The sequence below is a fragment of the Pteropus vampyrus genome, unplaced genomic scaffold, assembly GCF_000151845.1.
Source record: "Pteropus vampyrus isolate Shadow unplaced genomic scaffold, Pvam_2.0 Scaffold470, whole genome shotgun sequence".
Lineage (NCBI taxonomy): Eukaryota > Metazoa > Chordata > Mammalia > Chiroptera > Pteropodidae > Pteropus > Pteropus vampyrus.
In genome coordinates this window covers 175,318-199,934 of record NW_011889251.1, presented here as the reverse complement: position 1 = coordinate 199,934, position 24,617 = coordinate 175,318, and the positions used below count along the sequence as shown (strand labels likewise).

The following is a 24,617-nucleotide window of genomic DNA, read 5'->3' as shown; positions in this document are numbered from 1 at the left end:
CTTCCGAGATCAGACAGTATCACACTTGTTCAGGGTAGCATGGCTGTAGACTGGGAAGTTTGTCTTTTTTAAAAAATTGAGGTGAAATTCACATAAAGTTAACCATTTTAAAGTGAGCAATTCAGTAGTATTCTAGTACCTTCACAACCACCACGTCTATCTAGTTCCAGAATGTTTTTATCACCCCAAAGGGAAACCCCATATCCATTAAGGAGTAATTCCCCATTACCCGCTTCTTCCTAGCCCTTGGCAACTACCAAACTCTTTTCTGTCTTTATGGATTTACCTATTCTAGATATTTTATATAAATGGAGTCATACAATATGTGACTTTTTGTGTCTGGCTTCTTTTTACTTAGTATGATGTTTTCAAAGTTTATCCATGTTGAAGAAACTGGAGACTATAAATGCTGATGGAAAGACTCTAGTACGGAGAGACAAGTGGAAGATTCAAGAGAGAGGGTGGATGAGAAAAGTAAGGTTCTTAAATAGGTGCACTCCATCCCTTTGGAAGTGGGAAGATGGGGAGACCCCATCTGATAGCTTTTGTATGCTCTCTGGTGTAGAAGGCCAGGCCTCAACTGAGAGTGGGAAATTAGGTCTCAAGGAGGGTACATGATTTGAATTAGTGATCAAGAAGAGGAGTAGAGCGTGCGGATTAGAGAAATGTCATTATGATTAGTGGATGGTACTAGATACTTTTAATCTTTGCCTACTGTTTATTTCGGTTCACAAAAGATCTTTTGGGAGAGTCCTCCAAATGTTACATAGTCACAGAGGGAATATTTGCTTGCATCTGCTTTCTTCTTCCAAGACAGTGTACTTGGAAGCTTGTGGTCCTGGCATAAATTGGACCCACAAGGTATAGGAGCTTCATAAATTTGAAAAGTTTTTGGTTGGCTTATCTTGAAGCAGATACTGAGACTGATGCTGGAGTGTAGTATATTTATTAGGTTTCAACACTTGTGAAAAAGGGGAGGAAGCAGGATTGGACAGAGTAAGAAGTCAAACTGCGATGCAAGCCCAAGGAAGCCAGGGCCATCCCAGTAGGGAGTTGAGTATTATCCTTCAGGTTGTCTTACATTAGCCAAAATCGTTGTTTGTTTGTTTGTTTTTTACCCATGCTTGGCTTAGTCACCAGTTACAGGCTGTCTCGGAAGGTCATGACCTTAACCAAAGTATCTCTCTGCAAGTGAGACAGACCCTGAAGGAACTGACACTATAGGTTGTCTGCTGACTGATGGAAGTCTTTTTTTGAAGGGGGAACCTGAGCATATCTGCCACAGTATAGGCAATCTAGCTGGAAGCCCAGTTGGAAAAGCTTGAAGTCAAAGCATGGGAATAGCAGACTTCTTCAGGACTACTTTTCCTTCATTGCCCTGGAAATTGTTCTTAGAAGCTGAGCTGATGGACAGGAACTGGATGGGTTGGTGGAGCTGGCACCAGAAGTCATACTCTACTGCTCAGGTATAATGAGCTGAGCCCTGGTATTTGAGGACATGGACATGTATTCCCATGGGAGTGAAATCTCACTTATTAGAAAGGCTTTATTCTCAACCAGTCAACTGACCAGGAGTGGTTTGGGTTTTGAAAGTGCTTCATGATGTTTTTGACTTTACTATTCTTTGTCAGAGAAATGACAAAAAGGAAAGGGCACCTAGTCAGCAGTCAGCAAATGTTGGCTGAATGAGTGAATGAAAGAACCATTGTGGGAAGAGTAGCAGCAGGAAGCAGAGGATCAGAATTCTGTGTCATCTTTTCAGAAGAGCCTCACTCCAGTGGTAGCAGCTTAATAATAGCTTAATAATAAATAATGAAAACAGGCTCAATAATAGCTCGAAATGGAAAGAGAGGGTGAAGGATAGAGCAAAGGTGCAGTGGTCCAGGGTGGGGTAAGGAGGTTCCCCAGTTATGGTAGACATGAGTACCACTGCCTTAGCTCCCTTGTTAGGAAAAAAAAAGCATGGGCACCTGGAAATGGGTGGTTGGCTGAATACTTGCTACGTGAAGCCATTTGGGACATGGAGAGGGTGGTCTGGTAACCTTTGCCCTGAGGAGGCTTTTCCTCTCCCCATTGTTTGAGAACTATGTGGCCTTCCGCTACTTCTGGCAGCCCCCTTCCATAGCCTCAGAGGCCCACCTGCTCTGTCACCCCCACCCCAGAACTTAAAACAATATGATGCCACTCTGGTCCATTGATTGCCCCCACCATTTCCCATAAGCTGTTGTTACACCTCAGGGAGCCAGGCCTGCGGCTCATCAGCTCTGTATTGGTTCTTAGAGTCTTTCAGTGTCCTCGTGGACTGACTCCCCAACACGGCATGGACCTCATGGCACCTCTCATTTCCAAGACACTGTTTATTGCCCTCCCCCCTTGCTTCCCTCACCTTGTTGTCATATGGGGAAAGAAGTGGGGCCACAGCAGGATGTTGGTTTAGGAATGAAGAAATAGAGTCCTGGGGTCTGAGCTGGTGTTCTTGTCTGATTGCTAGCCCTGGAAGGAGAGTAGGAGCTGGAAGAGAGGTGGGGGAAGGAAGAAAGGCTATAAATATAATTATTATTTTAGTAACTCATTTATGTAGAAAAACTTGGCAAATTGCTTCTACATCTGTTATTTCACTAGAGTCCATTCTTACCTCTTTCCTGTCTCATTTTCTCCCTCTTACTTTTCAGATTTATGTCATAAATTATGTCATAAATATCATTTCTTCTCTGAGGCTTTATGCCTCAAAGATTTTTGGCTTCAGCCCTCATTGCCATGCAGATGATTCCCAGGCTTGTGTTTCCAGCCTCAGCCTCACCCTCACCCTCTGAGTCCCCATCCCATATTTTCAACTGCCCAATATTTATCCACTTGTCCCGCTGATGCTACACACTCTTTTTAACCAAACTCATGAGAATTTCCTCCAAAACCCATTCTTCTATTTAATCATGGCATCATTATTCTCCCAGTTACTTTACCTTGAAACTTTGGCATTTCTCTCCTACTCTTCTCCCTCCTCTCAGTGTCATCAGTCACCTTCTTTGCCATGTCCCATCACTTATTTTCATCTCCACTACTCCCTCTTGTTTCCAACCCCTTGACTTCTTACTGAGCTATTGCTCCTGGCCCAGTTTCCCCAACTCTAGGTGTGTCTGCCTCCAGGTTCATTCTATACATATGGGCCACTGCATCAGTCTAAGCCACTGTTCTTTTTGTAACATGATTTTTCCCTGAAGAAACTGAACTTACTTTCCCATTGCCCAGAGAGTTAAATTCCAACTTCTCGAGCTGGATTGTGAGGCCCCACAACCTCTCTCTTTCTTCTTTACCTCCTACTTTGACCTTATACACACTTACCTCGTTTTCTAGCCATGGGACTGCTTCCATTTCTCTCATGTGTCTTGGACTTTCCTTCTTCCCTGTGTTCATGTTACTTTTCATTCTGAAACTTCTTTTCCACTTGTCTATTTTTCCACTCCCATGCCCCCTAGCCTATGTAATTTCTACCTGTTAAAATCATATTGATTTATATCCATCGCAGTGGAATACTGTGACACTGTTGAGAAATGAGGTAGATGTACATGTGCTGACATGGAATGATATTGAAGGCATACTGCCAGATGATAAACATATTGTACAGCAGTATATATAGTATGCTTCCATTCTTGAAAAAAATATTAGTAATGTATATGAATGTATATGGGAAAAAAATTGGAAAATTGTTCTGTTAATCATTATTCTTAAGAATGGTGATGATTATAGGTATTATAGGATGATTACATATTTCTGTAATGTTTGATTTTTAAAATATAGCCATCGTATAGTTTTGTAATTAGAAAACATAAAGCATAAATCAGGAAAAAAAGTTTTCTCCAACCTCCGAGATTCGTTTTAATTTTCACCTCCCTAACTTCTCCCAGTGGCAGGTGCTCTTACTCATATTCCCCTCTTGCCATCACATTTTCCCGCATGAAACTTACATCAGGCCTCATGTTATAGTAGCTTATAGATTTGCCTCATTCACCTCTTCTTGCTTCTGAATCAAAAGTTGTTGGTATCATTTAAATCCTTGAGCCTCTGTAGGGTCTGGCCGAGTGCTCAGTGGTGCTTCATCGGCGTTTGTTGAGCTGGGCTGCTATGCCCCAAGGAATTTGGATATCCTGGGGCCTTAGTGCTCCTGTGGTTTGGGAGGGACTGAAGGCCTTCCTTTTTCACGCAGGAGGTATATGTCTGATGGGGCTGATGAATTGACTTTTAATTCATTACCAGCTTCCTGACTAAGATCCCAATGATTATGATTGATAAGGATGTGATTAGAAATCTCATCCTTGTTCTTACTGATCCCTAGAGGAATCCATTCCTACATAGCAACTAGACCCTAACCTATCACTAGATAAATTCAGTTCAGCAATCCATCGAGATACAAAGTATCTTGTGTAGATTAGTATAGATTAAGTGCCTCCCAAGAATGCCTGGAGGAAATAATGGAAGGATTTTTGGTGAAAAGGGGCTGAGGTCTCTAGCTCCTAGAGAATTCATTATTTTTACAAGCCCACCAATCCTTCTGTTGAGTTTCAGGATGTCTGCTTTGCAGGTACTTCCAGGCCATAGATCAGCATACATTCTGGTCTTTGCATAAAGGTACTTTTGTAGCACACAGAGACTTTTCTATTTGGCTTAATCTGCTTTCTTGGGAGTAGGCAGCAGAGGTGCTGACAGTTAGAATTTGGTTGTTCTGAAGTGCTGTTAGTCCCACATGTCTTCAGCCTGGCTCAGAGACAGGGGGAGTCATTGTTGGGTGGTGGAAAAATTGCTTTTGAAATCAGACTATCAGCTATTCTGGGCAGGAACCGCTGTAGGTTTCAGGATCTAAAATGCCTGGTAATTTGATGTTTGGTAAATATTTGTTGAGTTGGACTAGTTGTATAAAAAAAGTATTCTTGTCTGTAAAATGGGAATACCTATTCTATAAGATCGTTATGAAAATGAAATAAGATATATAGCAGCTATTCCAGTGCCTAGCACCAAGAGGTAATTGATATCTGCTAGTTACCTCTTTCCTGCTCTCTTCCCTCTTATATCCTTAAAGGTTAGAAATCTTATGATTCAGTAGGTACGTACTTAGTAGGCTACAATGAGAATGGCTTGAGCTGATCTCATTTTTTAGTAGGTATAGTCTCTATACCTACCTCCTCTATACCTCCCATCTAGAGTTATCGTCTGTGGTTCTTATAGCCATCCACATGGTCTATGAAAGCTCTTCACAGCAGTGGCTCATGGCATAGCAGGGTGGTACTGTGGAAAGAGCCAAGGGTTAGGGCAAGTTTCTTGAGCTCTTTGTCATTTGTTTTCTCATCTGTAAAAAAGTAATATTTGCCCAGTTTAGAATTTATACTGCAATCCAAATATACTTTCAGAGGGTATTCCCTTCCTCCTATTGTTTCTGAGGGATGCCGTGTCCTGTTGCATGACTCCCTTCTCATTGCCCTGCTTGTTCTCATTTCTCTTGAATGTCTGTCTTAGGACAAGAATTTATCAAGTGAACCATTATTGACACCATATTATGATAACAGTGGTTAATGCTGTGTTCATGGTGTGGTAGTACAACTCTTTTATGAGGCTGCCTGCTAATTAAAAGGACTTTATGCAGCTTTTTGTAAAAGACACACATACACACATACATATATATGACTTTACAGGTATATATAGCTATATATATCTATGCGTGTGTGTGTATATGACTTCAAACATAAATTAAAATTAATATAAACTCTCTGTAGGTATGGGATTGGGGAGAATAACCATCTTGGCTACTTTAGTTATAACACCTGAACGTTAAATGTAATTCTGATTGTCCTGGCAGTTAAGAGAAAAAGGGAACTATAATGAATCATAATCATATAAGAAAATAGCCAATAATTATATTGGCTGTTTAATGAGAAAGAAACTTTTTCCTGCTACTAGTAAGAACTGATCTAAAAGCATTTTTATAATAGACATTAAACTATGTACTGGACAATGTCTTTAACAAGATTTTTTCCAAAAATGTAGAAATGTTTTTTTTTTTCAGTCCTTTCCTTATGTAGATCCTGAACAAAATCTGAGAAAATACAGGAAAGCAGGATTGAATGAACTTGTTTTATAGGAAACAAATCCAGTGATTATTCTTTTGTTTTAACTAAGATATAATGTAGAATCCCCTTAGCAGAACGGAGAAAGAGCCTGTCTTTTAGCTTGCCTTCCTCTGATATCTATGTCAGGTTGGTTTTGGCAGAGACTTGAATGGTTGTCAGATTAAGATTGAAAACTCTGGCCAGGATTTAGCACAATCTGACTAGTTAGTGTTTCATCTTTCAAGACAACCTTAGCCCACAGCTCTTTATCTAGAATGATCCATTTATGTTCATACAGTACACATTGTGGCAGTGTGAAAATGAATGGACACGTTGACTTTTTAATGAAAAACCTAATGAATTTTTGAACTGTTTTCATTAGTGTGTCCAATGGGTGATAAAAATCTGTATCCAGCAAGTTTTGTATTTATGTATAGCTTTATTTGGAGACAACTACATCATTCACAATCTTTTGCCAAGTGCAATAACATGTCAACCCCCTCCCTGAAGACGGTAGCCTTTGGTTGTGTAACAGGTTCTTTTGTCTGAGATCAAAAGTGTGAATGTAGGCCTAGGAATCTTGCTCAGAGATGTTAGTTGTGGCTATGAGAGAGAAGGTAGAAATTCCAGGTTTTCCTATATGTTCCCTTTAGTTTTTCTCTTTTTGGGACATTGAAGTTGGCATGGGGAATAATACAGTCATTAGAAAATGTTGATGTAGCCAGTGCACATTTGCTAATGGAGATGATTTCTTCAGACCTCAGAAATAGAAGAAAACCACCAGGCTGTATATGAATAAAGTGATTATATAGTGATTTTCTTACTTTGTCGAACCTTTTGGTTTCAATTAGTCTCATAAGAAGCTATTCATAGAGTTTAATTTTCCATTTACTTCCTTTTGCTACTACTCGAACTAAATGAAGAAATCCAGGGCAGTCCATTATTACTTTGCCCCTTGTTAGTAAGTTATCTTCCATTCTGACCCGCTCCGTCTCTGAAAGAGTTGGTTATCTGAGTCATTTGGGAGGGCCCTGTCTTCTGTACTTGTTTTTAGCCATTATTTATATTTACATTTAATTATACTCAGCCTCCCTTTTAATTATGGAGATGGCCCTTGATCATTTTTGTTTCAGGGAGTAGGTATCTGCTATAACAATTAGCTCTGGAGAGTGGGGGGAATTACCCATAATTCTTGTCCTCACAAGAGAGATAGTACTAATGCATCCTTGGCCTCCTATCTGACTCTTCTGGAGAGCCACTGCTCTTGTTTAATCCTTGGCTCAGGGTCTCCTCAATTGTAACCAGCAGGGGGTATGCTGTGTTATAAATCAGTTTTCAGTCTCCTAGGGGGCCCTTTACTGCAAGGCCCCAGGATTCCAGCTTAAGTTTATAGTACCCACCATGCCTCTCAAAGCCCTTTTCCATCTGATGTTTGACTGGGCCCTCAGTAACTTCAGGGATGTGCCATTTGTGCAATGAAGATCTACTTCTCTCCTGTTTAATACAGTAGTCACTAGCCATTTATGACAATTTTTTATTTTATTTTTTTACAGCAGGAAAGAATAGCTTTATTGGAGGGGAAAGTAAAGCAACAGTATACTTTGAGACGTGGAAGAGGCCCAAGCAAGAGAAGGGTGGCTCAAAAGGCTCACGGGCTCAAGGGTCCCATTCGTGACAATTTAAATTTAAGTTAATTAAAATCAAATCAAATTTAAAGTTTAGTTTCTTAGTTTCATTAGTCACATTTCAATTGCTCAATAGCCATGTGTGACTGGACTCTGATGGACAGTATGGATTTAAAACATTTCTATCATCACCGAAAGGTCTATTGGACATTGCATGTCTAAAAAGTGGATAGCTGATGCTTGTCTTCCTTAATTGACTGCTGATATGGAAATAGAACTTCCTCTTCTACACTGTATATTAAATAATTGCTCGATGATCATTATTATTTTGCTACTTTATTAATTTAAAGTCATCAAGTGAAAAGTACTAGCTAAGTTACTGGCAACAATGCCAAGTTCTCTTCCTCTTGTTGCCTGGCATTTTATGTGTGTGCCATGTGGTGGTGGTTCTCCATCCACTGGGAATGTTGAGGGTTGACATGAAGGTTGTGATGCTAACTAAGCTTCTCAGCAAAGAAGCTGTACCTGATCATGTGGGTGGCCTCTGCAGTTGGGTCTTGCCTTCTGCTGCTCTGACTTTCTCCAGTAGGGAGGCATGGAGAAAGTAAGTCTGGTGAAATCTAGAGGCTCAGGTGGGAAGTTGCTTGGCTTTCAGAACCTATATTGTGAAAATCAAATCCAAAGGGTTCTAGAAGAGTTAAGATGATTTGTTTATTCCCTAGAATCCTAGAGGAGAGATTGGGAAGCTTTTCGTCAATTGTAATTTTGTCCACTATAATTCTTTGTAATTTTTTTTTTTTTAGGCAAGGTGCTGTTAGCCAAATATTAAAGACACAGAGTGATAGTAACCGAATAATGTTTACTATATACCCAGAAATGTGAGTGTGAGATTTTACATGGAAAAATATAGCCACATTGCACAAGTGACCCTGGAGGGACATCTTTGCTGTACTGAGAGTCACTGGGCCCATGCAAAATCTTTCCAAATCCCAGTTCTAGATATGTGCCTCCTTGCTCTGGGTTTAGCTTGAGGTGTGTTGGAGGGAATGAGGACAATGGAAAGCACATAAATATACCTCTCCTCTTATCCTGCAATTTTGTCCTCTTGAGCATAAAGCATATGATTTGTCCTAGAATAAGCTTAAGATTTGATCCAAAGAGATGGCTCTCTAAGAAGGGGTTTTGATTAGTAGAATTTGGTGGTGGAGTGGGGAGTGGTACTGGGATTGCAGCTTCTCCCTGAGAGCTCTCAAATTCTAGCACATCAGTGACCATTTTAGTGCCTCTGCATTGGACTGTGCCCACTGCTCTGCCCTTTCAGATTGAGTGCAGTTTTATTCAGAGAAGAGGCTTCTGGGAAAGTTCCTCATGATGTGTGGTGAGGCCTCAGTTTTGGGCTCAGGAGGTATGATGGTAGCTGTTAGGGAAATCTAAGGGAGATTAAACAATAAATTGCCAGAGAGAATTAAAAAGATTGTTATGTTGGAATCACAATCTAGTCAAGAACAGTTTGGGGAGATGGAGTTTCATAGTAGGTTGGAACTCTGGCCTCCATTTGTTGGATTGGGGCTGTTAGGATTTCAGTTATGAAAGCTGGTAAGAGCTCAGAGGAACATCAGTCCCATTTGATGGGTGGTCTCTCAGGTGATAATTTTTCTTACAAGCTTCATCATCTCTCTGTAGATCATAGAATGCCCCTTCCGTTCCACTGAGCTTAGAAGTTAGCCACTGTTCTTTCTGTGGACGTGTTGCCATGCTGGGAACTGTACGGAAATTCAAGTTAAAAAAAATCACTGTCCCTGGCCACTGTGAGCTTGTAATTGAAAGACATGGAGAACATTTAACTGATGCCTATGACTAGATATGTAAAATATCTAAAAATGTGAAATAATGAGGAAGTCTTGAGTACTGGATAATAGAAGTTTGGGGGAAATTGAAATATATGTCACAGTTTTATACTTTTTATAATTTTGAACTAATTTATTTTGGAAACAAGAAATTATGTGTTTTGCTAATAAAAGTATTATGTGTTTAGCAGGATGAAATCTCAGAAAAAATTGGGAAAAACTTGTTTTTAGATTGTGGAGGAGGGGATCGCTAAAGAACTAAGAATTAATCCTGAGAAGGGACTTGCTTTTCAATTTCTTTTTGGAAGGTCTTTTGTTGCTCTACTTGGGTTACAATGGTCTTTGAATAAGAGTGACCATTAGCCATACCAGTTGAACGGAAATTGGTTTCTTAGTCACTGTACTGGTGAAATAATGAGAGGGCTATAAATCTGACCTTTTTGACATCATGTCTCCAGTTTTTCAGATGTCCACCCCCCTGTCACAGGCCCTAGGAATAATCATTTACTCTTCTAAATAGAGATGCTCTGAGTTACCACAGCTCAGAGATTGATTGCAGGTTGGGGCAATGTGCAAATGACTATATCAATATCAAGCTTTTGCTGTTCCCAAGGTCTATATATTCAACCATTTTAGTGGCTTTCCATGTAATGCATTTATTTGACTTTTAGCTCCTGTTGCTAAAGTAATGGTAACATATTCTGTTTTCCATTTGTTTATTTATGGTCTTATATTCTACCCTTGCAAAACTTGATATAGGTACAAAGCTTCAGAAATGTACACGTACCAGAGTAATAGATAACTCTGGTTTCAAGGCAGTAATTTAAGTTGATGGGTTTAGCTGATAACATAAAACACTAGAGAGAAATAGGATCAGTTTATAAATGTCAGAAGAACCCCTGAGAGGGAGTTGCTGCCTTGAAGCTGACTCTCTGGTACTATTGTTTTGTCTAATATATTTTAAAGTGAAATAAACTGATGTCTGTGAAAGTCTGGCTGACCAAGATTAAAAGAATAGGGCTCTAAATTAGCTGTTTCCCATATGTCACTTTTGAGCAACTTTCAGAAGGGACTAAATGACAGGACATTAAGGTCCTTGGAAAGACCTGGGGTCCAACTTCTTTGGAATGTTAAGAGTCCAAAAGAATAGATGGGCCTGCTTGTGGTGAGTCCACTTGGGAATCACAACTTGCCAGTCCTCCATGCCCTATTTTGTCCTGGGAAAATACAACCTTAGAATAGAGGAGATTGTGAAGTCCAGATGTTTAGAAACTAGACCTTGTGGAAGATTATTATAAGTACTGTCCCTGTGACGGCCATAGTCATCCAAAATGGTGTTTTCGTATAGTGTTCAAAAACCTAGCAGCTTGCTCTATGAGATTTTCTGGCTTTGTTTTCTTCCCCAAGGTGCAGGACCCAGTCCTGATAGGGAACACTGGTTGATTAAATTTAAGTTTAATGGGGCTAGATTGCTCTAGCCTTTTGAGAACTTATCACACGTTTTCTGTTCTTGCCTACTATTAGACTGGCAAAAATCCTTCCTAGTTTCAACTGCTGTTCTCCCACTGGCCTACCGTGTTTTCTGGAGAATACCTGTGGACTGCTCTGGGGTTTTCCTTTCTCAAGTCTGTCAGACACCTCATTGCTTCCTGTGTCTTCCCATCTATAGAGACTGATATTATGCAGATCTGATGTCATATGGTGATTTGTCTTCACCTTTTTTGGGATTCGTAGTATCTTTTCACTTAGTTTTGACATAAATGTTTATGGGTTTGGTTTTGCTATCTGAGGCTGTTTCTGTGTGGGGATTTGGATAGATTAAAAAACTAGCTGCTGCCACATTAACATATATGTTCTTTAAAAAGAAATGTGAAATGAGGCAGTATCAAGGACCAAGGAAAGTATGGGATGCATTTGGCCAGAGTACAGGGTATACAAGTGGTTGAGGGAAGATGAGTCAGAGAATATGCTTATTGGACTAGGTATGCCTTGAACACCAGCAGGGGTATTGGTACTTTGGAGGGCAGCAAAGAACCACTGAAGGTTTTTAAGTAGAGAAATGCCAACAGAGTTGTCTTTGGGGATGGTTTGCCTGGCTTCAATGGCAGGAGGCCTGGCACAAGGAGGGACCATTTATCTTTTCAGTGGAGATGAGGTCTCATGATCTAAGGTCCCTTCTAGCTTATGGTGCTGGAGTCCCTGGAATTCAGAGAGATTTGCTTTCTCTTTCCTAAATTCAAAATGGAAAGTAGAAAGAGTATGTCCTGGAGATGGTGCTTTGGGAGGTGATTTCTATCAAAAGAGATCCAGACCAGAAGTACTAAATAGGGAGTGAATCTACTTATGAGTGGGAGGCAGCACAAAAGCCAGAACTTCCAAACACTGCCTGGACCCCTGTAGGGTACTTGAGAGTGTATAGTGGGTAGAGTGTACATAATCAAATGACAGTTGCAGAGTTCACATTAGGTGCTCAAGATTGGGAGCATTGTGGGGAGGTGCAGCTGGGGCAGCATCAGCCATTGTGACATGGGGTAGAGGTGTGGAACAGGCTGCCTGTCGGAAGTATATACATTAGCAGGTTTGCTGGAGCACCAACCTTGTGCTCAGCTTTCTGAAACATCCAGGCCTCCTTGCCCATGCTTGGGTGGGCACCTGCCAGCACAGTCCCCTGAGGAGTAGAAAGCCAGAGCAAGCAGGGCACCTGCTTTTATAAGCTTTATGATATACTGTTGCAAAACTTGCTTAAGCCTCTGATTAAACCTGAAACCCTTCTTCTTCGTTGCTGGTTGGCAATTGTTTTCATTTAAATCCTTCTCTCCATGTTTGCCTAGGTTATGCTGCTGGATATGGCTTCTTTAATTTCTGTTCTGATGTCTTGGGGAATGGAAAAGAGACTGCCTCATCATAAATGGGTTTTGTTGGCCTGCTGGTGGCCTGAGTCAAGGAAAGCCATAGTGTGTGTTTTGAGTGTGGTATAGGCCTGATTTAACTAGCTCATTTGCTGCTCTCTCAGTTTGGATGCCCTGAAGCCATCATTGTGATTGAACATTTCTGTAGCCTTAACGAGGCAGTCTGACATGAAAATTCTACAAAAATCATGGACTCACCTCTGCTTTACAGAATTCAATCAGGTATGTACTAAGAGCCTGTTAACACTTACTTTGACCATATATTATGGCACAGGTCCCTTCTCGTAGCTGGGAAAACTCAACAAGTCATAGGCAAGAGCCAGGCACACACTGTTATCAAGAGCTCTCTGGAGTCAACCCTGAGCATCCCACATGCATTATCTTTTACTCCTCACATTGAACTTTGTGAAACCTATGAAATAGGTACTCTGAGCCCCATTCTGTACATAGGCCACAGAAATTATTTTCCCAAGATCTGAGAACTATTAAGTGGTGGTACTTGGCCTGGAACCTGGGTCTTTCTCAGCCTGTGTCCTCCATCACTGGACTGGACAACTTCTCAGGTCATCCAAATGCTAAAGGCTATAACTCCTGGTGAAACTAATGCAGGTGAAGAAAGCAAAGCACAGCATTACTTAGTAGGTCTCTTAATGCTGATGATCCAAAACTTTAATCCCAACAAATTGGGATTGTCATTACACTTTGATAGGTGAAAGAAGTCTCAGGTGACTGACCTCATTTTGTTGTTCAATTTGCTTATGTTTAAGTGATGCCCTCCCACAATGGGGGCGGGGAGAAGAACTTGGGACCAATTGTTTCCTTGACTGCTGTCTGCACTGTATCTGTTGTTCCATCTTGTTTTCTCATTCTGATTTTCATTCTATCCCTCCTCCTCCAAAAAAAAAAAAAAAAAAAAAAAAAAAGAATTGAGTCCCATACTTTAGAGCTGATCTAGAGAGAAATTCTAAGAATTTTGTTTTATTCATACCTATAGATTTTCCTTTATTTCCACTGCAGTGAGCATCCAAGCTGAGGGGCTTTGCAGCAGGTTTGTAGAGGTCAAGAGTGGCTGATACTGTTTTGAAATAATTCATAGAACCATGTTTGGCCATGGAGGTAACAGGTGCTATAAAAGAGAACAAATAGAGTTGAGTATGACATCTGGGTCCTTGGGAACTGATGGGGTAGGAGGAAAAGGATTAAAAATTAAAGTGCAGTATCTTGGCACTTTGCTTTTTCAACCCCCTTATTAAATTATGACTTCTGTTTGAGGAAAATAAATGAAAATAAAGAGTATGTTTAGAATACAATCTTTGTGTTTTAAATTTGGCTGAGTGGTTTTAGCACTTTCATTTGGTTCTCAACCTGTGTTCAAAGTGTCAATTAACCAATAAATATAAAAAACAACAGTCAGAAATGGTTGCCTCTCCTGCTAATGAGCTGCTAATGAAATTGTGCCCAGGTGGCAAATGGAGGCACTTTGGAATCCCCTAGAGTCTTCTCCAGAAAATGAGCAGTAGTGGAGCTAAGGCCCCTGACCCCTGGGACATAGGCATGTTTAACTCCTTCACTTCCAATTTGCCATTTTTTCTCCCTCCTCATTATTAAGTGAAGCCAGTACCTCACGGTTAACGCCAATTATAGTGAGAATTTTTAAAATGCAGTTTTATTTGACTCAATTCCTAAGTGGTATTAGAGAGCAGGAAGTATTATAGCTGTGCTGCGGTTTATTTCCAACTACCTGGCCGTTGATCTCTTGGTGATTCTTTTTCTCTTCTAATTTTATTGAGCCTTTTCTCAGTCTCCTCACCCCCAACACATACGCACAATTGAAAATAGATTAACGTCTGAATATATTCAGGATTTTGTGGGGATGAAGGACTGTGGGGTAGGTAGGGAGCATATCTTTAAAAAAAAAGGAAGAAAGAAAGAGAAAGAAAGTAAAGAAAGAAAGAAAAGGCAGAAACTAGTAGACCACAGCAGTTAATAGTTATTGAAAACCGGGTTCCAGCATGGATGTAAAAGCCTAAGTGCTCTGATTAAGGAACTATGCTGCACCTATAAGTCTCACTGGGTCTTCTTCTAAGTTAACAGTGCAGCATGAGACACATTGAGGGTAGAGATAGAAGGGGAACAGAGGCAATCAGTGGGTGAGGAAACACGTGGGATGCCTATCATAGGTCTCTGGATGAAAATAGCCCCTCTGTCCCCTCAACCCTGTTCTCCTTTATTCCATACCTGGTTTTATTAAAATTTGGGGTTCTGACAGGTTCCCTGGGTTGATGGGAGGAGTCTCTGCACATACTTAAAGTTCTGGTACTTTTGAAGAAGGAGGACAGATGGGGCCATGATAGGATTTCTAGTTTTTCTTGTCAAAATACTATTGTCCCTTACTATTCTTACTACTGTCTCATTCTTCCAGTTCCTGACCCGTTCCCTTGGTTCAGGCTTGCCTCAAAGATGTTCTCCAGACGTGGAACTCTAAATGTTGTTATCACTCTCCCTCCTTTACTTTGTACTCCTCAGTAGCAGCGGTTGTTCTTGTTCATGTGGTATCCTTCCCAGTGTCCAGTATAGTAAATGGTTGTCAGTGGATGCACAGTAAGCTATGGTTAAAGGAATGCTTAGGAAAGAGCATCCTCTTGCCCCATCCTCAGTAAATGCTTGCAGACCAGCCAGTTGTGGGAAGAGGCTTACCGTGTCCTAGATATGATTACTTTGAACCCTTGTCCTCATGGCTGTTCAGAGTACCTGTCTGACTGTAACACCTGAAATCTTCCAAGTAGCATTGCTAGTCCTTGTCCTTGAAGGGCACTACTCTTGTAAATTTGGTATGTAGAGTTTGGTGACCAGCTGTTGTCTGTTCTTGAGGCCTGCAAAGGAGACGCTGGTGAGGTCACAGCAGATCAGATTTTAGAGAGTAGTTCTGGAGGGTGGTAAGAGCTGTCAGGGTGGCTGTTTGCGAAGGAAAATTGGAGTCTGATGTTCTGAGGGGCTTTAATGCAGGTGAGAGATTCCCGCCCTTGCCTGGAAGCCGAGCCGGAGAACTCTCCTGAGGCCCTGACCACATTCTAGATTCTGTGACTCAAGAGAGAAAAGTCAGTTTGGAGAATATTTTTATTTCTCTTGTCGTCGTTTAGTTCTTTTAGAAAATGCATAAATACAACTACAATCTAGACTGGTTCACTATATGTTCTGTTTAAAAAAAGGGCTCTATTTGTGTTTTCCTTAAAAAAATAACATTAAGCATTGGTTCAGAGTTTAGCACCCGAGAGAGGTTCGTCTACTTTTTTTTTGTTGTTACTGGTTCAGTTTAAGTCCTGCCTTAGAATCAGGATAGATGCTCATTTGTGTGAGGCAGGGATTTTGTCAGGACTCGTTTGGGAGTTTTGAGTAAAAAAGCTGGAGAGGGCTCTGGTAGTCATGGCAACTGGGCCTATAAAGTCTCAGCTATGACCAGCCCTGGTTTGGAGTTTGGAGGCCCCAGTGAGGTGAGGACATTGCTTCCTGTCCATCTATTCCTTTTGGTCTGGGGAGAATGGGGACAGGGGACTGGTATTCATGCTGACCTTTCTGAAGGCCTACTGTGTGCCTAGAGTTGAGCCTGAGCTGCGGGCACGAGTAATTGGTTCCTGTCCTTCAGAAACTTAGCATAATTGGGAATTTTTGCTCTTGTTAACATATACCTACAGGACTTGGTCAATAAAATGTCTTTGTTTCATCCTGGTTGACATTTACCTTTTTGGGGCTGTGTTTCCTGAAGCACTTTTAACTTCTAAGCACTGATCCAGTGTTTTCTTATTTGTTCTTTACAACAATCGTAACACATTAGGGAAAGCAGACATGATAGATTCTTTTTATTTGACACAAAGACCTGAAGATTCAGACAGAAAAAGGAATTCACCAGGCTAAATTCACCGGACCCTCAAAGACAGTGGGTAGCCAAGTTCCAGGGTTCATGGTGGCAGGGCCAGAGCAGCCCTCAATTTTTGCCATTGTGTCTAGATATGACTTGAAAGAGCTTAGAAGTCCCTGGAAGAGGAGATTTCCAGGCAGGAGTCTACAGAGGACACCCCATATGTCTTGCCCCTCCCAAAGCCACATAACCACTGAAGCATCTGATGCCAAGGCTAAAACAAGAGCATTGTGGCACCCATCTCAGTTGGCCCTGTCTCCACTGAATCAGGGCAGTCACTGTGGTTGCTACATGGAACCTGCCACTCTGCGTCCCAGAGAGGCAGATTTTTAATCACTGGGCCCTGGGATGTTTTGGGACCAAGATTCAGACAAAATTTGTCAGCAGGTGAAACTTTTCCAGCAATCATAAATGGGCTGTGGGCTGAATTTCATTTATGGGTGTGTTTTCTTTGGCTTTTGTATTTTAAAATTTGAATGTTTCAGGGGGCATTTTTCTCATCTCTCACCACTCCCTGTTGTCTTACAGATGGCCCTCCTCACTTATCTCTCTTACTTGCCTGCCTCATAAGCATGTGTGTTGGCTTTTACCCTTGGGTCACTGTTTCTTACCCTCCCTTCTACCAGGGTTTCTTTTGCTCAGGTGCTTCATGGCCTCAGGCTTTGTAGGCCCATTTTCTTCCTACTCTGCCTAGAACTTGTTCTCCTGGGGCTGTCAGCTTAGCTCTGTATACTGGACCCTAGAAAGACTTGCTGTCACCTTGGACTGCATCTGATAGACTAATTGCTATTTCGAGATTCAAAAGGAGAAGATACTGCTTTATCTTAAGAAATGAATTTTCAAAACTTCTTTAAGGAGGTAAAATTTATGCCATAAAATCCACTCATTTAAAATGTACAGTGGGAATAATTCTCAAACATTATTAGATGGGTAGTTTCCAGGCTATGTTGTTTCATGGATCAGAAAAACGTTAAAAGAAAATTTTGGAAACCAGAGGCCAACTTTTTTATTTTGCTGAGTTAAGGCCCTTAACATAGAAACAACCCACTATCATCCATTATCATCATTATCTCATAAAAGGATATTTTAACTATAAAAAGATATAGAAACTATATAATTTCAGAAAAATTGGTCTTTATATTGGACACTTTCAATTTCCTTGTTTCAGGACCATTAGAATGAATTGCCACAATAAACAAACCATCTCAAAACTCAGCTTAAAATAACAGTAATTTCTGATTCTTAGAACTGTAGTGATAGTCCACATACGCTTCAGATGCCCTTCAAATAAACAGTTAAACCAACCAAGATGTGGGAGGAGTAGGAACCCCAAAATGGAATACAGACACTAACAAATGGATCAAGTATTATTAATAGGAAGCATACTGAAAGGAGTAGGGAAGAAAAGAACTAACCTAAGTGACTTTGTAAAATCATATCTTGACTAGATACCATAGAACTAAAGACAGATACTGTAAAACAAGAGACAATAGAACTGTACATAAATGCTGTTATCTAATTTGGTAAATGTGTTTCTCATGGATATGAGTTAGCAACTTTGAAACTAGCTTTTATGTATACTAGAATTGTAAATATATTGCAAATAATAAGAGGTTTCTCACTGTTGGGGAAAAAAGTTACAAACAAGGAAAGTGGGGAGACAAATGAACTCTATGGTGTTAGACTGGAATCTGAGATATGAGTGTAAACTTATAGTTTTTAAATATATATACAGACACATAGATACGGAAGTATGTATGTGTGTGTGTGTGTATATATATATATATATATATATATACATACACACAGACACACACAAATTTCTTAGCTCTGTCCATTGAAAGGGTCTAGAAGAGTAAGTAATACCCTAGTAGTAATGGGCACACTTAGCACTCAGATCTTGGTTTCTAAACACTGTTCTTCAATAAAAGAAACCAAGGTTCCTTGGGAAGTAGTTGATTCCAGGGCTGGGGGAAGGAAAATACAAGATGAACTAGGAACATCTTATGGAACCAGAAAATAAGGAAATACTTGAAAAAGGAAAATGATGCAGGGAAGAGACTTGTTAAAGGAACACAAGAGCCAGCCTAAAGGAGCTCCTAATTGCCAAAGCTAAAAAAATTTGAGCAACAAAATAAATAATGATAGTATTGGAGTATAACTCAAGGAATAAAATATCCATGAGTTCATACTGGTATAAGTAATTAAATAGATGGAGGAGTGACAGTTTTTCCTTGCAATGAAATTTCAATTAATGTGTAAGGAAGGAGGGAAGTAGAAAATGGCATTAGATCATCACTACAGTGGTAATGGTTGCAGAAGGATTCCCTTGTTTGTGTGGTTTGAAGAGAAAAGAGATTTGTATAATTGCAAAGTTTTTCCTCCATGATTTTTTTTTTTTTTAACAATTCTTTGGTTTTTAGTAGATGCACAGTGTTGTGCAACCATCACCACTATCTCTTTCGAGAACATTGTCATTACTTCCAAAGTAAACCACATACTCATTAATGGTCTTTCCCCATTCCTCCCTTCCCCTAGCCTCTGACCCCCACTAATCTACTGTGTCTCTTGGTTTGTCTATTGTGAACATTTCATTTAAAAGGAATCATATGATACGTGGGTTTTTGTATATGTCTTCTCTCACTTAGCATAATGTATTCAGAGTTTATCCATGTTGTAGTATATATCAATATTTTATTCCTTTTAATGGCCGAATAGTATTCCATTGTATGGCTATACCATATTTTGTTTATTCATTCATCAGTTGATGGACATTTGGGTTGTTTCCACATTTTGGCTATTATAAATAATGCCGCATGAACATTATATACAAGTTTTTATGTGAACATATGTTTTTAATTTTGGGGGGTATACATTTAACTGTGGAATTGCTGGGTTCATACAGTAAATCTCTGTTTAATTTTTTGAGAAACTACTGAATTGTTATCCATAGTTTGGTAATTTGCTATTATTTTTGTTTACTACATTGGAAAAGCTCGGTAGAGATTACTTTTCTTAGATCAAGGCCAGTATCACCAGTAAGAAGACATATTGACATCACAAACCTTGTGATACAATGCACTGAGAATACCATTGCATTATTTTTGTGGTGTCAAAAGTGTATGACCTCAGTTTAATCATGAGAAGACACCAAGCAGTGCTGAATAAACTGGTGAGTATTCCTCAAGGGCGTCAGGATCAAAGATAAGGAAAGACTGAGGAACTGTTGCAGACCACAGGACTTTAGGGAGAAATAACCAAAAGCCATATGGGATCCTGGAACAAAAAAGGACATTAGTGGAAACACTGGTAAGGTTTGAAAAGGACCTTTAGTTTGATTAATGGTATTATTAATTTCCCAGTTTGGATAATTATCTAGAGCTATGTAAGATATTAACATTAGGAAAGGCCATGTGAACGATATATGGAAACTCAGTACTATTTTCACAACTTTTATGTAATAGAGGTGGTTCAAAGTAAAAAGTTAAAAGAAATTCAGTCTTTTATTTTTGCTTACATGTCTGCAGATCAGCTTTACTTGGCTAACCATGGCTGAGCCCAGCTGGGCTTAGTTCCAATCTGAAGTTTGAGTCTAGGTTTGCCCCATCGGTTTCCCATCCATACCATACTGGAATACTAGTGGAGCATGTTCTTCTCTTGGTGACGGCAGAATACCAAGAGATGAGTCAAACACACAGGCATATTTCAAACTTCTGTGGCACATTTGCTAACATCCCACTGTTTAAGGTATGTCACAAGCCAAGTCCAAAGTCAAGGGGTGGGAAAGTCCACTCTACCACTAGTAAGAGGGGCTGCAAGGTCACATGGCAAAGGATGTGGATACAGGCAGAGGAGGGGAAGAAAATTGGTGGCAATGATGCAGTCTACCACAGATTTCCTCCTCCTGCCTGGGGAACGCAGGGATTGTTACCTGGGACTTGGCCTGTGATTGAAGTCAGTGACAGTTCCAGTGGGAGTCAAAACTCAAGTATGATGTGGCCTTACTTAATTTGGACAGGGCTTCTGCTTAATATAGACAGAGTTTCCTCAGGCTGGGGTCTGTCGCCAGGGATCCAGTGAGGGAAACAGACACCATAGGCTTTGCAGGCCTGATTGCCTTTCTGGATCCCTATCTTATTCTCTGCCTGTCCCTTGCCTTCTACCCACCAGTCTCTAACTTTCTACATGCATATATCTTGTGACTTTTTGCTTTTGCTCTTCTCCAGTGTGTGGTTCCTTCACAGAGCCCTAGAAGGATCAGGTCACATCACACTCTTTCTGTAACTTGGCCTTTTTCCCAGTGGGTTGGAAACATTTGAAATACTGTATTTTCTGCTGCCTCTGCCACTGTTGCTCCATGTCTGATTCTGTGTATTTTCAACGAGCATAACCTGTATTTTAAGTTAATGCTATTGTGGTTGTTCTTGCCCCCTGTGGTGGCTTATGTGAAGGGAGTAATTTTGGAATTTTCCCCAATAAAATAAATTGATTCACATAAGAGCGTAGTCTTTTCCTTGGCCAGCTTAGCCTCATATAACCTGTTAAGTTCTATAACTTATAATATCATGTACTTTTTTCCTTTTCCATTTCTCATTTTGGTCAAAAGTCTGAAAGTTCAAGATGCTACTATTAGTAGTGTAGTATTAATACTATTACTACTAAAAATAACTTAATATGACTACTAATTATGAATCTACTTGCCCTAGTGAAAATCCTTGTTGGCCTCTCCACACACTTCTAGATCAATTAGGATTTTCTCTTTCGTTTTTAATTTTTCACTTAAATAATTATTAAAGGTTTACTATATACTAGGCCATGTGATAGTTCCTGGTGATAAAATGGTGAGCATTTATATTAAGCAAAGAGATAAAAAAAACAGAAGTAAAACTATTGGTTGTTGAGGTAAATGCTATAAAGTAAAAGGGTCATGGTGCTGTGAAGGCCTTTAAAGGCAGCTGGATCTGGTCTGGGGGAATGGAGGCTGCCTCGCAGAGGTGGCAACTCTTGGCTGAATTGAGAGGAGGAGGAGACAGAAGCTGGGTTTGGTTGGTAGAACTTGGAATTCACTATGGTCCTTCCAGAATTGAGACAATTTAAATTCTTGCTACATTGTTACCCTTTTATACTCAGGGTTTACCTGATCATTCTGAGAGAACTTGTACTATATGCTTCCCTTTATGGAACTTTTTCAGATTGCCATCCTTCTTCAATTCTTGAATCAAGCCCAGCATCAGCAGGGTGATGCCATTCTCTGATAGGAAGAAGCAGAGTCAAAGTAAAGGTGTCAGAGCAGCATCCCTACTTCTAGATTTCCAGTCTCCTGAAGAGCTCTGTACCTGAAATTCTCTATCTTTGCAGCAATTGACATTCCTCTTGGTGTTCCCAGAACCTACCTACCACAGTAGCCTGGTGTATAGTAGTTGCTCGGTTAATATCAGTTACATGCATGAACGAATAAGTGTAACATTTTATTTGTAGTATATCATCTTGCAAGATTGCTTTTTAACTATCCTTGGATAATTTTGTACAATGTGTATGAAATAGCCCATCTATTCACAACACTTGTTTTCCCAACTAGTAGATCAGCTCTTCTGAGATAGGTGGGTGGAGAGAGCCTTATAGAAGGAGTGTGATTAAATTGATGAGGGTGGTGATGTGTGAGCTTGCTGGAATGGCAAGCTCTCTGGGGTTCCATCATGGGAGGGACACAAAAGATAATGTGGAAGAGGCAGTAATGTAGCCATGTCCTAAAGGGTAAGTAGGTATTCACCATTCACCTACTGTGTTTAACAAAAAGGCATATTATAGCTCAATGTAAAGAAAACAAGTGGTTTAAATGTGCAGGTTCTAACTGGGGGACATTAGTCTCTAGATCGAAGTGCAGATAACCATACCTACCTCACCTCATCCCTTTATGTGATGTGGATTAGCAAAAGGAGAATATGTGATTGGTGTGTGTGGGTTAGAGAGTTGGGAAAGAGAAAGAGATATGAATGGATTCAGGTAACTGAGCAGAGTCTGGTCTTTATGAACTATAATAGTGTCCCTCTGAGGACTGTATACTTCATGAGCCTTCTCTGTTCTTGGCTTTTAGGTCAGGCTGTCCCTGCAGGATCCCATGTGCGGCTGAATCTTCAGACTGGGACAAGAGAAGTGAAACTCCAAGATGAGGACAAGTTCCAAAATACTTTGAAAGGGTCGAAAAAAGGCAAAAGGTACAGTGTCAACCCTAAGGAGACTGACAGCGTTGATTTTGTAATACTGAAAGTAATGACAATGCAATGTTTCTTACCCAAATTCATGTGAATTTCAGTTAAAAAAATTGAAATTTAGTAGCCTAGAATTTGATAAATCTCTTGGTTTTATGGAAGTTTACGGTCTTTGGAAAGAAATAGTTTGGAAAGCAAATTGATACTTTAAAAAAGGCTGTAGGGGGAGTGTTTAACCTGCTTTAAAAACGAAGCTATTTTTCCTAGTACTTTAAGAGCACCCATTTGAATCCCAACAATTAATACGCTGATTACAGATGAGTCATCTATTCATTAAAACAGGCCTGTTAGGCCTTCTGCTTTGCAGTAATACTTCCTTGGTGAACAATAAAATTGGATTTTAAAGTCTTTAATTCACTGACTTTTCTTCTTGTTAGTCCATATTAAAACAGGCTACCTTATAGTAGAAAAGGTCTCCAATGGTAAGAGGTTACCTAATTTTTAAATAACTAGTTTAGGTTATTCAGTTTGGGGCAATTTATAGTCTCTATTTTTTTAGAGACTGTTATTTGCTTCGAATTACCAAGTTTCCTTTACTTGCTGTTTGCTGCATGAGGGAGGAGGAGGTTGAGACACAGGGTTTTGCAGGGGCTGCTGGAACTGTGCAGTTTGAAAGGTTGATATTAATTCCATTCATGAAGTTTATAACACAGGGACCAGCAAATTATGGCTTGTGGGCCATATTGGAACTGCTGCCTGTTTTGTTTTGTTTTCTTTACAGCCCATAAGCTAAGTTATTTTTAACATTTTTAATGGTTGGAAAAAAACAAAAGAATATTTCATGGTTCATGAAAATTGTGCGAAATTCAGATTTTAGTGTCTATAATGAAGTTTTTTTAGGAATATAGCCATGTTCATTCATTTATTGTCTGTGGTTGCTTCTTGCTACACTGGCAGAGTTGAGTAGTTGGGACAATCACCATAAGGCCTACAAAGCCTAAAGATTGTCCAGTCATTACAGGTAGTTTGCTGCCCCTGTTCTAAAACATGTAAGTATTGGGAATCAATCATAGATTAGCACAATGTTACTCAGTCCTTGGAGATTTATTATTTTAACAATATTTTGTAGCAGTTAGAAATGAGGCAGAAAAGGGACCACCTTAGAGACCCAGTTCTTACCTGAATCTTTTCCTTGATATACATGACAAAAAGATCATTCAGCCTATCCATGTGTACCGTCAGTCAGATGGCACTCACAACCCTAAAGAGCAGCCTGTTCATACTTGGGCAATGTTGACTGTTGGACAATTTGACTTTATATTATGATAGATAAGGGGATATTTGTCCTCCTTGCAGTCACCCCAAATTGGGAAGGATCTTTATCTTCCCCTATCTCTCCAAATAGTCCTGTACCTGGAGTGACCCAGGTCTCAAGATGATTCTTTTCTCACAACCATTTATGAGAGAATCAAATATCATGGTTATGACTCTGTCAACCTCTCTCCATCCCCAAGACACACATATACACACATGTCAGTGTCTCAAAGTACTTTAGGAAGTCATATCTCATATCCAAGACAAGTCTTATTTTCTAAATAAAAAGCCCATTTTTTTCTTAGTTTAAGAATACTGAGTTACAAACCGGATTACTTTGGAATCTTTTATTTGTTGGTTTAAATATCATGAGAAGTTATTTCTCCAATACCTGCCTGTAGATCATCAGTAGGAGAACTTGCTGCTTTGTCTGTTGTTCATATCTTTTAAAAATAGAAAGCAGAGCCATCCATGTGGTCTGTAGTAGACACACCATAAAAGAGAAATATTTGTTTCCACTCCTGACTTCACTTTTCTCCTTTGGATTATTTGAGGGTTCTGCCCTGGGATGGCTTCCAGGATATGCTGGACAGGTCCTCTTCCTTCTTACTATTTATAGCCATTGGCAAACCCAAAGGCATTGACAAGGTTGTGTGGGTGTTTACTGCCATGAGCTAAGGGGTCTCTGGCCGCCTTTGGTAG

General features: G+C 40.0%; 1 protein-coding gene across 9 annotated transcripts in view; it reads left to right on the top strand.

Annotated features, from left to right (window-relative positions):
* SIL1 (SIL1 nucleotide exchange factor) overlaps positions 1–24,617 on the top strand; it is a 169,213-nt gene that overhangs the window by 74,926 nt on the left and 69,670 nt on the right. For all 9 annotated transcript variants that reach the window (XM_011382242.2, XM_011382238.2, XM_011382239.2 and 6 more), the window contains one exon: positions 22,487–22,607. In XM_011382242.2, the coding sequence (XP_011380544.1) occupies positions 22,487–22,607 (121 nt within the window). The remainder of the gene's footprint in view (positions 1–22,486; positions 22,608–24,617) is intronic.